Source organism: Gopherus flavomarginatus, chromosome 2 (assembly GCF_025201925.1).
Source record: "Gopherus flavomarginatus isolate rGopFla2 chromosome 2, rGopFla2.mat.asm, whole genome shotgun sequence".
Classification (NCBI taxonomy): domain Eukaryota; kingdom Metazoa; phylum Chordata; order Testudines; family Testudinidae; genus Gopherus; species Gopherus flavomarginatus.
In genome coordinates this window covers 82,557,868-82,570,099 of record NC_066618.1, presented here as the reverse complement: position 1 = coordinate 82,570,099, position 12,232 = coordinate 82,557,868, and the positions used below count along the sequence as shown (strand labels likewise).

The 12,232-nt window shown below is 43.0% G+C and overlaps 1 protein-coding gene across 5 annotated transcripts in view; it reads right to left on the bottom strand.

The window, feature by feature from the left end:
* The window catches only part of TMEM108 (transmembrane protein 108), a 342,003-nt gene that overhangs the window by 19,893 nt on the left and 309,878 nt on the right, over positions 1–12,232 (bottom strand). The window contains exon 2 of one of the 5 annotated variants that reach the window (XM_050938027.1): positions 6,946–7,010. The exons of the other annotated variants lie outside the window; for them this stretch is intronic. Within the exon in view, the coding sequence (XP_050793984.1) occupies positions 6,946–6,958 (13 nt within the window). The 5' untranslated portion in view covers positions 6,959–7,010. The remainder of the gene's footprint in view (positions 1–6,945; positions 7,011–12,232) is intronic. 5 annotated transcript variants of the gene reach the window in all.

The following is a 12,232-nucleotide window of genomic DNA, read 5'->3' as shown; positions in this document are numbered from 1 at the left end:
ACATGTCTAAAGTTGGGCACAGAGAAATTGAGACACCCAAAATCACTGGTCACTTTTGAAAATCTTGCCTTTTATCTACAGTGTCTGAGAAGTGCAAAACACTCTAACGTGAGCAAATTCAAAAGACCATAGTTTTGAAACTACAGTATTATTAGGCTTCCAATTTTGACCCAATACAGTCAACCCTCTGTTTTAACTTTTATACAGATGTTTGAATTTTCATTTCCTGTGCTTGTACATGTGGAATTTGGGGTATTCTGTAGGCGTTTGCCCTTCCCACCTCCCAGTAAGTGACTATTAGCTCATGAAAAGTGCAAATTCAAAACACCGGCTATGTGAATTCATCTGTTTCTCTCCAGTCCAGGTAACAGTAACAATACAAGCCATTCCCTGTTCTGCTGATGTACCTTTACATCACTACAGCTTGCAGGAACCACACTGATGCCATGTCTCCATTTACTGAAATTGTCAACTACCTTATGGATGCCTGTCCATTAGAAATGCACTAAGAAAATCAATTAATTTTTAAGAGGCCATTGTCCACCACTAGATGGCAGTACTAAACTGGTCTGCATTAGAAACAGTGCTCTTGAGGGGAAAGGCTCCATAGTGTATAACCAACCCACTGAGCCAAATGTTTTGCACTTCTTGAACACCAAATTAATCCATTTTAATCCTTGCAATTTTAAGCCTTCCACCCAGCAGTGTGGGACATGCACACAGTCTCCTATGAGAGCACTATTAAAAGCCATTTTTATGTTAATTCACTTGGGAGTAATTTCTCACCATTGAAAAGTGAAATCTCTGTAGAATGGGACTCATGAGCATCAAGGAAGATGCTGCATTATAACTGCCATTGGGGTCCCTGGACATTGCTGGGATTAGTTATTTTGATTTTACACAAATTCCATAAGAAAAGATGCCCAGCCCAATCCCGGGGGGGGGGGGACATAGAAGATATAAAGTAAAAAAAAAAAAATTAAAAACAAAACAAAAAACCAAAACCACCACCAAAGTAGTAGCGTTTTTGCCTCCTGCCCTACCACACACTAGCTGATCACAAGCCACGTAACACATACAGCTTAGAACTGCCTCATTGTCGTTTTCCCACCCTAAACAGCGCCTTAGCCCTTCACTCATGCTCATGCTTTGCTGTCTGTACAGGAGGTCAACAAACTGACTTTAAAATACAGTGTATAAGACTGTAATACAAATGACTAGGGCTGTCGATTAATCACAGTTAACTCATGCAATTAACTCAAAAAAATTAATCGCGATTATTCTCAGTTTTAATCGCACTGTTAAACAATAGACTACTACTTGAAATTGATTAAACATTTTGGATGTTTTTCTACATTTTCAAATAATTGATTTCAATTACAATGCAGAATACAAAGTGTACATTGCTCACTTTATATTATTTTTATTACAAATGTTTGCACTGTAAAACTGATAAAAGGAATAGTATTTCAATTCACCTCATAGAAGTACTGTAGTGCAATCTCTTTATCGTGAAAGCGCAACTTACAAACGTTATTTTTTTTTGTTATGTAACTGCACTCAAAAACAAAACCATGGAAAACTTTAGAGCTGATAAGTCCTCTCAGTCCTATTTCTTGTGCAGCCAGTGGCTAAGAGAAACAAATTTGTTTACATTTACAGGAGATAGTTCTGCCCGCTTCTTATTTACAATGTCACCTGAAAATGAGAACAGACGTTTGCATGGCACTTTTGTAGCCGGCATTGCAAGGTATTACGTATCAGATATACTAAAAGTTCGTATGCCCCTTCATGCTTTGGCCACCATTCCAAAGGACATGCTTCCGTGCTGATGACGCTCGTTAAAAAAAAAAATGTCAATTAAATTTGTGACTGAACTCCTTGGGGGAGAATTGTATGTCTCTTGCTCTGTTCTACCTGCATTCTGCCATATATTTCATGTTATAGCAGTCTCGGATGACGACCCAGCATGTTGTTAGTTTTAAGAACACTTTCAGTGCAGATTTGACAGAATGCATAGAGGATACCAGTGTGAAATTTCTAAAGATAGCTACAGCACTTGACCCAAGATTTAAGAATCTGAAGTGCCTTCCAAAATCTGAGATGGACAAGGTGTAGAGCATGCTTTCAGAAATCTTAAAAGAGCAACTCTCGATGCAGAAACTACAGAACCCAAAGTACCAAAAAAGAAAATCAACCTTCTGCTGGTGGCATCTGACTCAGATGATGAAAATGAACATGCATTGGTCCGCACTGCTTTGGATCATTATCAAGCAAAACTCATCATCGGCATGGACCCATGTCCTCTGGAACGGTGGTTGAAGCATCAAGAGCCATATGAATCTTTAGTGCACCTGGCATGTAAATATCTTGCGACGCTGGCTACAACAGTGCCATGCGAACACCTGTTCTCACTTTCAGGTGACATTGTAAATAAGTAGCAGGCAGCATTCTCTCCCATAAATGTAAACAAACTTGTTTGTCTGAGCGATTGGCTGAACAAGAAGTAAGACTGAGTGGACTTGTATGCTCTAAAGTTTTATATTGTTTTGTTTTTGAGGTCTTTTTTTGGTACATAATTCTAAATTTGTAAGTTCAACTTTCATGATAGAGATTGCACTACAGTACTTGTATTATAGATTAATTGAAAAATACTATTTCTTTTTTTAGGTATAACACTACAGGAGGCTCTCTGTTAGCTTGAGAGGCAGAAGCTGAAAATGTTGGTGCTGAAAGCTGTGGATGGGCACTAGGTCTGATGTCACGTCTCCAGTTTAAATGGTGACTTGTGTCTCTACCATGGACTTTTTAAAATGGGATTCAGAAAATATGATAGTCTTCAACAATGATCAGCCTCATCCTTGTGAGAGTCCATACACTAATGCTACAGATAGGGCTACACTGCAACTGGGAGCATGCCTCCCAGCCCAGGTAGATGGACACGCACACACCTGCTCTGCTCAAGCTAGTGCACTAGAAATAGCGCGGATGTTGTGGCATGTGAAATGGCTTGGGCTAGCCACCAGAGTATAAGCCTGTCCTACTCCTTGGGTCCATACTCAGGTGGCTAACCCATGCCACGAGGTCCACACTGCTAGCTCAAGTGCACTAGCTCAAGCAGAACTAGTATGTGTCTGTCTACCTGGGCTGCAAGGTGCAGCTGGGGCCCAGGCAGGGAGCACCACTCAGCTCTGCTCCTGGCCCCGTCTCCCTCACTGTGCCCGGGGTCCCAGCCGCCGGCCCCATGCCCAGAGCTCCACTCTTAGCCACGACTGCCGGCCTGTGGCTCTGCTCTTGGCTGTGGCCCCAGGGCCCAGGTTGCCAGCCTCAGCTTTGCCCCCGCATCCAGCTGTGGCCCCAGCCTCGGCTTCCCTTACCCTGTCCGTGTCCCCGCGCTCCCGGAGCCACAGCCCTACTCCTGGCTTGGGGGAGGGGGTGCATGAAGTAAAATGCTTGGGGATCACTGCTGTACATGCTATGCGCTTGTCCTCGATAAAACAATGGTTCATGTCAACAATGAACACAAATGCATCTACCCACACTGCTAAAATATCAAGACAGAGGTTTGAGTGTGAACATTTGACACCAACACTAGACTGTAGTACCCCGTGCAGAAATGAAAGATACTATTTATTAACTGTTACAAAAGAAAGCAGGCAACAGAACTGCAGCATGGAGGTGAGGTAGATTTTATTTTTGAGAGGGGAGATTTTTTGAAAGCATAAAAGGCAGTCAGACATTGACCTCCCATTGATTTTCACAAAGTGTAAGTCAGGGCAGAATTTGTCCCTAAAAATGCTCAGACAGAAGGTTAGCAAAATGTAGCTTAATGAGGACTCACTCTGGATTTTAGCAGATATTCATGAATAAGTGGAAAAATTTGTTTTCTTTCCTGACAATCCATCTCTTTTCTATGTAAAGTCACTTTAAAAAAAAAACCACTGAGGCAACTTACAAGGCATCCAATATTTTTAGATGTGGGATTATGTATAACATAATTTTAAAATAAGGAAAGGTGAGTTGGAAGAATGTGATGTTGCCCTAACATGACAACTGAGGAGAGTCCTGACAAATCTGAAAAACAATTACTTGAAGGCAGAAGTTTTTTTTTTTTAATACATGTATTGAATATGCTGTTATGTTGAAAGATGCTGGAGCATTTAGGCCCTGGTCTGATAAATATTTAAGCACATGTATTTCTACGTACTTAAGGCCCATCGACTTCAATAGGCATCCTCATGGGTGTAAAAAGTGTGTGCGTGCGTACAGGTGCCTCCCATATCCAGCAGACTGGGGAATTCATTTCCTAGGCTCTATGGGGTTGGAAAGCCATGCCAACTCAAAACTAATGCCTGGTTGTTGGGGTTTATTTATTTTTTTTTTTTCATTCTTCATGCTCAGAAATGGCCAAATGATTTTATTTGTAAGTGTCATATATCAAGTGTCAGCTTTGGAGCCTAATTGAATAGCTCTGTTAAAAACCCTTCAATCCTAACAAGAATGTTGTTGGACCTCATATGTTGGCAGTGTGAACAACTTCACTCTGTTCTTACATAATACTCTGAGCACCGTTACGCAGTGCTCCAAGTACTGTACATTAAGTACAAAACGAATTCACTCAAGTATGAAAAATAGTGCAGTAAAAGAATGATGTATGTAGATGAAACCAATAAGCGTCTTTACCAGGATTCAGTGCATTCAGTGGACCAAATCTTGCTAAATCTTCAATATAGAGGGCCAAACCTAGTCTCTCTCAAGCTGAAACTGCTCCCTTCCATGGTTAAAACTCACAGGAAGAGCTAAGGGGTGTGTTTATATATGTTTATGTGGAAGAAAATGATTAGATTCCTTTAGAGTGAGGGTCTCTGCCTGGGGCTCATGACGCCAACAGGTGTCAAGGGGTTGTGATCACCCTGTTCTTTCCACATTACTAAAGGAGAGAGGTCCAGGCTTTGAGAACCACTGCTCTGGAGCTTCTTCTGAATACTATCATTGAGGGGAGGGAATACCCTGCCTTAAGAAGCTGGCGGTTCAGTCCCCAGAACTTACAGCTCTTTCAGTATCTAATTGGCTGGGTCTTGAACCTCAGTTCTGCTGCTCTCTCCTTGCTCTGTTTGCACAGGTCTGGTGGAGCCATGCTGACATGATTCCTGAGCTGTTCACTGCCCCTGCAGCCCCTCTTAAGTGGGTTCCATTGCATGGAGGGGTGGGGTCTGCTCGGGAATTAATACAGCCTGAGGTTGCACTAGATACTTTACTAGCAGTAGCTGGTAAAGAGTTTTAACTTCTTCAAAAGTAAAGAATAGCTTCTTAGCCTTACACGAGAGTCTGTGCATGTTACTGGAGTCAGCTCAGACTTTAGGCAGAATCTTTAAACAACAGCATCTTATGCAACATGTGGTCTGAAGTCAGTAGAAAGACTCCCACTGACTTCAGGGGGCTTTGGACCAAGCCCTAATTGCATAAGATATAGTGGAAAGTTTTGAGCCCCATATTAACATTTTTCATGGTGAATGATTATCCACAAAGAGTTCAGTCTGGCATTTGGAAGCAAAGATTCCTATTCTGGCCCTCTCCACCGTAGACCCAGCGGCAGAATAAACAGAGCCTCATTGAGCTGTGCTTGAAAAACATGTTTGCTGTGGGAAATCAGGAACAGCTTTGTATTTAGACCCTACTGCTGGATCTGTTATCTCAGATCGCCTTGGGCAAAAGAAGCAAAAGAAACAGTTCTACAAAAGGGAATGTCCAGAGCCCTATTAGACTACAAAAGCACATCTTGGCTGCATGTATACCTGGGCAGAGTACAGTGTGCTTGAACCTTATTGCGCCTCTAACATTCTTGAATTACTAAGTGATGATAAAGACAGCACTTGAAAAAATAACACATTTTTGTAGTGACAACCTTCTGCATTATCCTGTTCTTTTGTCATGTGCATCTCAGCTCGCAACAACAACAAAAGTAGAAAAAGTGACTTTTAAAATATGAAAACTGTAGAACCCTGCAAGATTCTATTACTTCTGTGCATGTAATTTTTTGGTATGTTTTGTTGTTTACATGCTGCATGAATGCTTCAAATAAATGATAGGATTTCCATGTAAACAAGGTAGAGTTACATTTGTACAAGCAAAGGGTTAAGCAATTTCAGTTACCATGAGCGACAGAGGAATTGAGAAAAAGAAAAAAAAAAAAAGTAGGCTACTTCCACGAGCTTCTTTTCTTCACACCATCTTACATCAAGTCCAAGAAGGCCATCCAATAGTTCTCAAATGTCACATTACAAGTTATTTTCTAATTTTTCTTCAACGTGTTGGGCGGAGGAGAAGGGGAATGCAGTTCATATGTTGTGGATTACATGACAAATTCAACCCCTACTTTTCTATTCAAGGTCTGCTTAAAATCTGTGATGTAGAAAGTGAAACACCAGGAATAACAAAGGGCTGCAATTAATCTGACAGCAATAACATAAAATAACCTGAACAGAAGTTTTGGAAATCACATAGGGAAACAAAGAGCAACCAGAAGACATTGACACACTATGAGAATATAAGAGTCTGCTATAGAGTTTGCACAAAGCTACTATGCCCTGCCCTTTAACAATTTAAATTATTATAGGAGCAACCATCACTGCTGGTAAGGGTCATTTCCATCAAAGGCTTCAAGTGAGTCTGTCCATAAGCAAAAATTAATTTTAGATTTTTCAAGTGATATAACAACAGGTATTACAAATAAAATAATATATTCTCATTCATTTTCATGCTGCACACAAAGGCAGATACATACTATGGTAATAGGTGATTTAAAAATGCTGTAGATGCCCATTCATTTAAATACATGCAGACTTCTGACCCTTGTGAAAATGATCATTGACAATCTAATATAATAATTACTGAAGAGAAAAATAAAAGATGACTTTTATCTGATTGTATTAAGGAATCACTTACCTGAAAATATCATTTGGACTTGTCAGCAGACATCCTCACCTGCTCATGTCATGCAGACTCGGAAGCTTCATATTTCAATGTAAAAAATAAAAGATGCTACCATCTCCTAATGAATGAAGTAGTTCCACTGTGGAGAGTTTGCTGCTAATGTTGGAATTCCTTTGGAGGAATGAAGACAGACACAGACTAGGGAGGCGTGTCTTCCAGTGATGTAAAATAAAGGGCTTGTTCTCCTTTATGAAATACCATTGCAAATGCAAAGAAAGCTTATTAGTTATTGAGCCATTTGCTTTCTCAGCAAGCAGACTGAATAGCTGGCTGGTATTCCAGTTTGCTTTTCCATCGAGTGCAGATATAGTTTGTCTGGCACAGTTCTATTCAAATGCTACAGAGGATCACTGGCTGTTCTAGTTTGCTGGGAACAAAACAGCAACAAGCTCCACGGCTGCACGTCTTTGTGAGACTGCCTAATGCTCTGTTTCAAGGAAGAATGCCCCTGCTCTGATATATCATTTAGCTTTTAGCATGCAGATGGGTTTTACAAACCTAGCTCCTGATTCCATACCTGTAAGAATAGTTATACCTTCATTTGGTTATTGATAGGACTATTAAAATTCTTGTCAGAGAAAGGTATGTAAAATGAAATACTGACCCTATTCTCTTCCTCTCTTTGGAGTCAAAACACCTCCTAGATTTTATTATTCTCATTAGTGATAACTTTATGATTTATATTTTATCAGTTTGATTTTTTTTTTAAATACTGAAAACAGATCAACCTCCTGATTCTTAATGCCAACTTGGTAATATTCTTTTTTTCCTGTTATGCGAGCAGTAAGGATGGGTGAATGGAAGAATACATTGGTCAAGCAGCGCAAATATTGGCCTACTTCAAGAAGCTAAGTATTCCCCAAAAGGAGTAGGAAGAATAATGGGCTTTCAGACACGTGTGCACCAAGATGGGTCTCAGTATTAGAGGACTGCACTGATATGAGAGAATCCCAGCCAGTCTATGTCTGGATGTAAAGTCTCAGTCATTTCTCACTTACTGTGGGTGCTAGAATAGCCCATGCAATTTGCTACCCTCAGTCTCCTTAGAGAATTCATTCTTGCTGTTTTGGGAGAGGAGTGGGGAGAAAAGGAGGAGGTGGGAGGTGAGGACCAGGTTTGGAACAGTAAGCACCAAGTCCAAGTGGTGTCTGTTCAGGAAGTAAACTGAAGCTAGCCAAATCTGCAGGGGCCTGAGGCATAGCCTTGTGAGCCAGACCATGTATGTGCACGCGACTATGTGTCCCAGTAGCTTGAGGCAAACCTGGACTGTCATGATTGGTTGGACAATGACCTTGGCGATCACGTCCGACATGGTCTGGAACTGGGCCTCCGGAAGGCAGGCTCTGGCTTTGGTCGAGTTGAGCAGTGCCCCAATAAACTTTATTCTCTGAACTGGAATAAAGGTCAACTTTTGCTCGTTTATCAATAGGCCCAGCACTCACAAGGTGGCTTGGACCAGGCTGATGCTATTCTTTACTTGAGCCTCTGAATGACTCTTGATCAGCCAGTCATTGAGGTACATGTATACTTGAACACCTTGCTGTCTTGTGGAAGTTAGCTACCACTGCCATGCATTTTGTGAAAACCCGGGGGGGGAGGGGCTGTGGAATTGATAATGATCTGTGGCCAGCGAAGATAAAAATGTGAAAGTAAGCATCTGTCAAGTCAAGGGGGGGTGGCATACTAGTCCCCGGAGCCAGGGAGGGAATGATGGAGGCCAGGGAGAACATGCAGAACCTCAGTTTCTTGAGATATCTGTTGAGATGACGCAGGTCCAGTATGGGACAAAGGCCCCCTTTGGCCTTTGTGCTTAGGAAATAACAGGAGTAAAACCCCTTCCCTCTCAAGTTTTGAGGTAACTTCTCCATGGCCCCCATCTATAGGAGTGTCTGCACCTCCTGGGCAAGTAGTTGCTCGTGAGAAGGGTCTCTGAAGATGGGGCTGGAAGGAGGGGTAGATGAAAACTGCAGGGTATAACCAATCGCCACTGTATTTAGCACCCAGGAGTCCAATGTTATGCAGAATCATACTAGGCTGAAGTGGGACAGTTGGTCCAAAAATAAAGGGGAGGCAGAATCTGTACGGGGAACTGGTACAGCACCGTGGACATACCTTCAAAAGCCTGCTTGGTCCTACCAGAGTACCTGTGTGACCCTGGCTGGGAGGTTGAGGTTGACAGCACTTGTAACCTCTCCCTTTCCTCTTATAGGAGTACTGTCTCAGAGGTGGAGCCAAGAAGCATGGCAGCTGTTGAGGCCTGAAGTGCTTCCTCGAAGTGGACGGAGGAAGAGGCCCAGGGACCTGAGGGTAGCCCTTGAGTCCTCAGGCCATGTAGTCTCATGTTTGTCTGCTCTGAAAATAGTGAGGAGCCTTCGAAAGGGAGGTCCTGGATTGCTGGATCTCCTGAGCGAGTCCTGATGACTGCAGCCAAGAGCATCATCTCATGGTGACAACAGAGGCCATTATCCTGGCCGCCATGTCTGCTGCATCCAGTGCCCCCTGGAAAAAGGCTCTGGCAACATTCTCTCCTTGTTCTAAGATGGGTGAAAATTCCTGCCATAAGTCTTGAGACATGGAGTCCTTAAATTTAGACACAGAGTCCCACAAATTATAGTCGTATCTCCACAGTAAAGCTTGCTGGTTTGAGATACATAGTTGTAGACCGCCTGCCAAGTAAACTTTCCTCCCAAACAGATCAAGTTTCTTTGCATCCTTCTGTTTAGAAGTAGCACTCAACTGGCTCTGGCTCTCCCTTTTGTTAACCACCAGTATGGATGAGGGACCCAGGAGGGAGTGAGAGTACAGATACTCATACCCACTGACTGGTACATAATATTTCTTCTCTGCGCTCTTCGAAGTGGGGCAAGGGGGGAAGAAAAGATGGGGTCTTCCACAGGACTCTGAACAGACTTATTACCGCCTCACTAATGGGTAAGGCTAATTTAGATGGAGCTGCTGCAGCCAGAATGTCAATGAGGCTGTGAGAGGATTCCTGAACACCTCAATCTCAAGCCCCAGGTTAGCTGCTATTTGCTTTAGAAGCTCTTGATGAGCCCTAAAGTCATCTTCGGGAAGTGAGCTGCTCGGCCCCAAGTCAGCCTCATCCAGGGAGGAGGAGGAAGAGGTCTGTACTGGAGGAGGGGCCACTATATTCACCTTCTTCTTCAGCCTCAATAATCTCCATAGGGGCTAAATCTTGTAAATCAGTACTAGGATTGGTACTGGAGTCGGGGGCCGGTGCCAATCATGGAGGAACAGGAGCCTGCCTCTCAGAAGCAACAAACTATGAATGATGGGAGGGTAGACCTAGTACCGGGGGAATCTCCCAAGGGTTTCAGTATGGCCACTGCATAGGCCACTATCCTCCTGCCAGGTACCAGTGGGGGGACCAGCACCAAGGTTCTTCGGTATGTAGGATGGGTACTGGGAGCCCTAAAGTTGAACTTGTAGGGCTCTGCATCAGATGAAGAATCCTCCCTAGGCAGCCACAGGGGAGCAGTACCTCTCACTGCCTCCAATCAGTGCCAAGGGTCCGGTGACCAGTGGCAGGCTGGGGACAACCTTGCAGAGGACAGAAACTTTAGCCAATGGGAGCAGTGAGGGGAGAGGGCAGCACCTGCGGGCACAGGCAGTGAGTGGAGCCTCCTGGCCCCTCCATGTAGGAGCTGCAGGGACATGCTGGTGGGAGCCGGGGAGCCCTCCCCCGAGGTAAGCGCTGCTCCACATCCCAACCCTCTGCCCCAAGCCTGAGCCCCCTCCCACACACCCAAACAACTGCTGTTGCTGGCCCAGGCAGCCCCTGAGCCAGCACCAGCCAATGCAGAAGTCAAGGAGGTCAATGACTTTCTGTGACAGACACACAGCCTTAAAGATGAATACACAGGGCCAATATGCCCATAGAAAATTGATTTCCAAAAGCCAGCTTTACCAACATCTGTCTGAGGTGCTCCCAGTGTGGCCAGGTGAAGACTTTCTCAGCATTCAAAGAACGAAGAACACGGGAAGAATTGCTAGAATTAACATTATAGATCAAACTGAGTTCGTCTGTTACCAGAGAAATGTCTGCCAGCAATGAACCCAGATGGGTCAGGGTGAACATACTTGGGCAAGATGGCAGTCTGTTTGCTAGCACCTTGGCATAAATTTTAGCATCTACATAAAAGAAATAGGTCTGTCTGGTGCACAATCTTTTACTTCTTCAGAAATTACCACAATTTTTGCATCTTTCCATGAATCTGGAATCTGGTTCCCCTGCAATATGCCATTACACAATTCAGTTAAAACATGGACCAACACTTGCTTTAGAGCTCTATAATACTCCTCAGAGAACCCATTGGGACCCTGAGCTTTATTGGATTTTAAATTCTTAATTACAACTTCACCTTCTTCAGCAGTTTGCCTATCAAGAGCTGCCACATCATCCTCTGAGAGCCGAGGTAGTTTCACACTTCTCAAATATTTATGAGTTCAGGATTTAGATGTTCTGAAGCATACAAAGTATAGAAAGTTAGCTAATGTTTTAGAAATCTGTTTGATGATACACAGAATTAAATACAAAGATTTAGTAACTGGCCTCTAACAATTTAGACCTATCAATACAATCTGAATCCAAATATCACTACCAATTCCTAGAACTCAGTACTTGTTGCACATATCTTGGTCATATGGCAACAAGAATACCAAACGGGAGCATGCCACTAAAACACAAACCTGATCTGGAGGCTTTGCTGCATCAGTATGTAGTAACTTACTACAGATTTCTTACCTGTGTGGTGTGCAGTGGGTAGAATCATATGGTCCTATATTACAGAGATACTGATTGGAGTCTTTTGGTATTTTAGACACTATTTATTTAAAAATTTGCTACGAGGGCAAGGATGCTTTTAATATCAGTCTCCAAAGAGAAACAGAACAAGCAAAACTATTTCAAGAACATTTGTGAAAGAAATCTGAATTTGCAAGATGTTTCTTGGTCTGAATGCTACCACTTCACACATTGCTTGCCCAGCCCTAATTTTATAATCCATGTTCCTCCCGCTCCAGCCCTTTCTTGGCAGCACTCTTGTTGGCAGGATGCTGTTGCCAAGGGAGACAGAATGGATGTGCAGCTGGCTTTTCTTTCATCTGCACTTAGTGCTGCAGATACTACTGATGTGACTGTACAACCTTTGGCTATGAAGACCTACTGTCAATGTCATATGACTTTATGAAGCGTTTTTGACAATTGCTTAACTAGCCA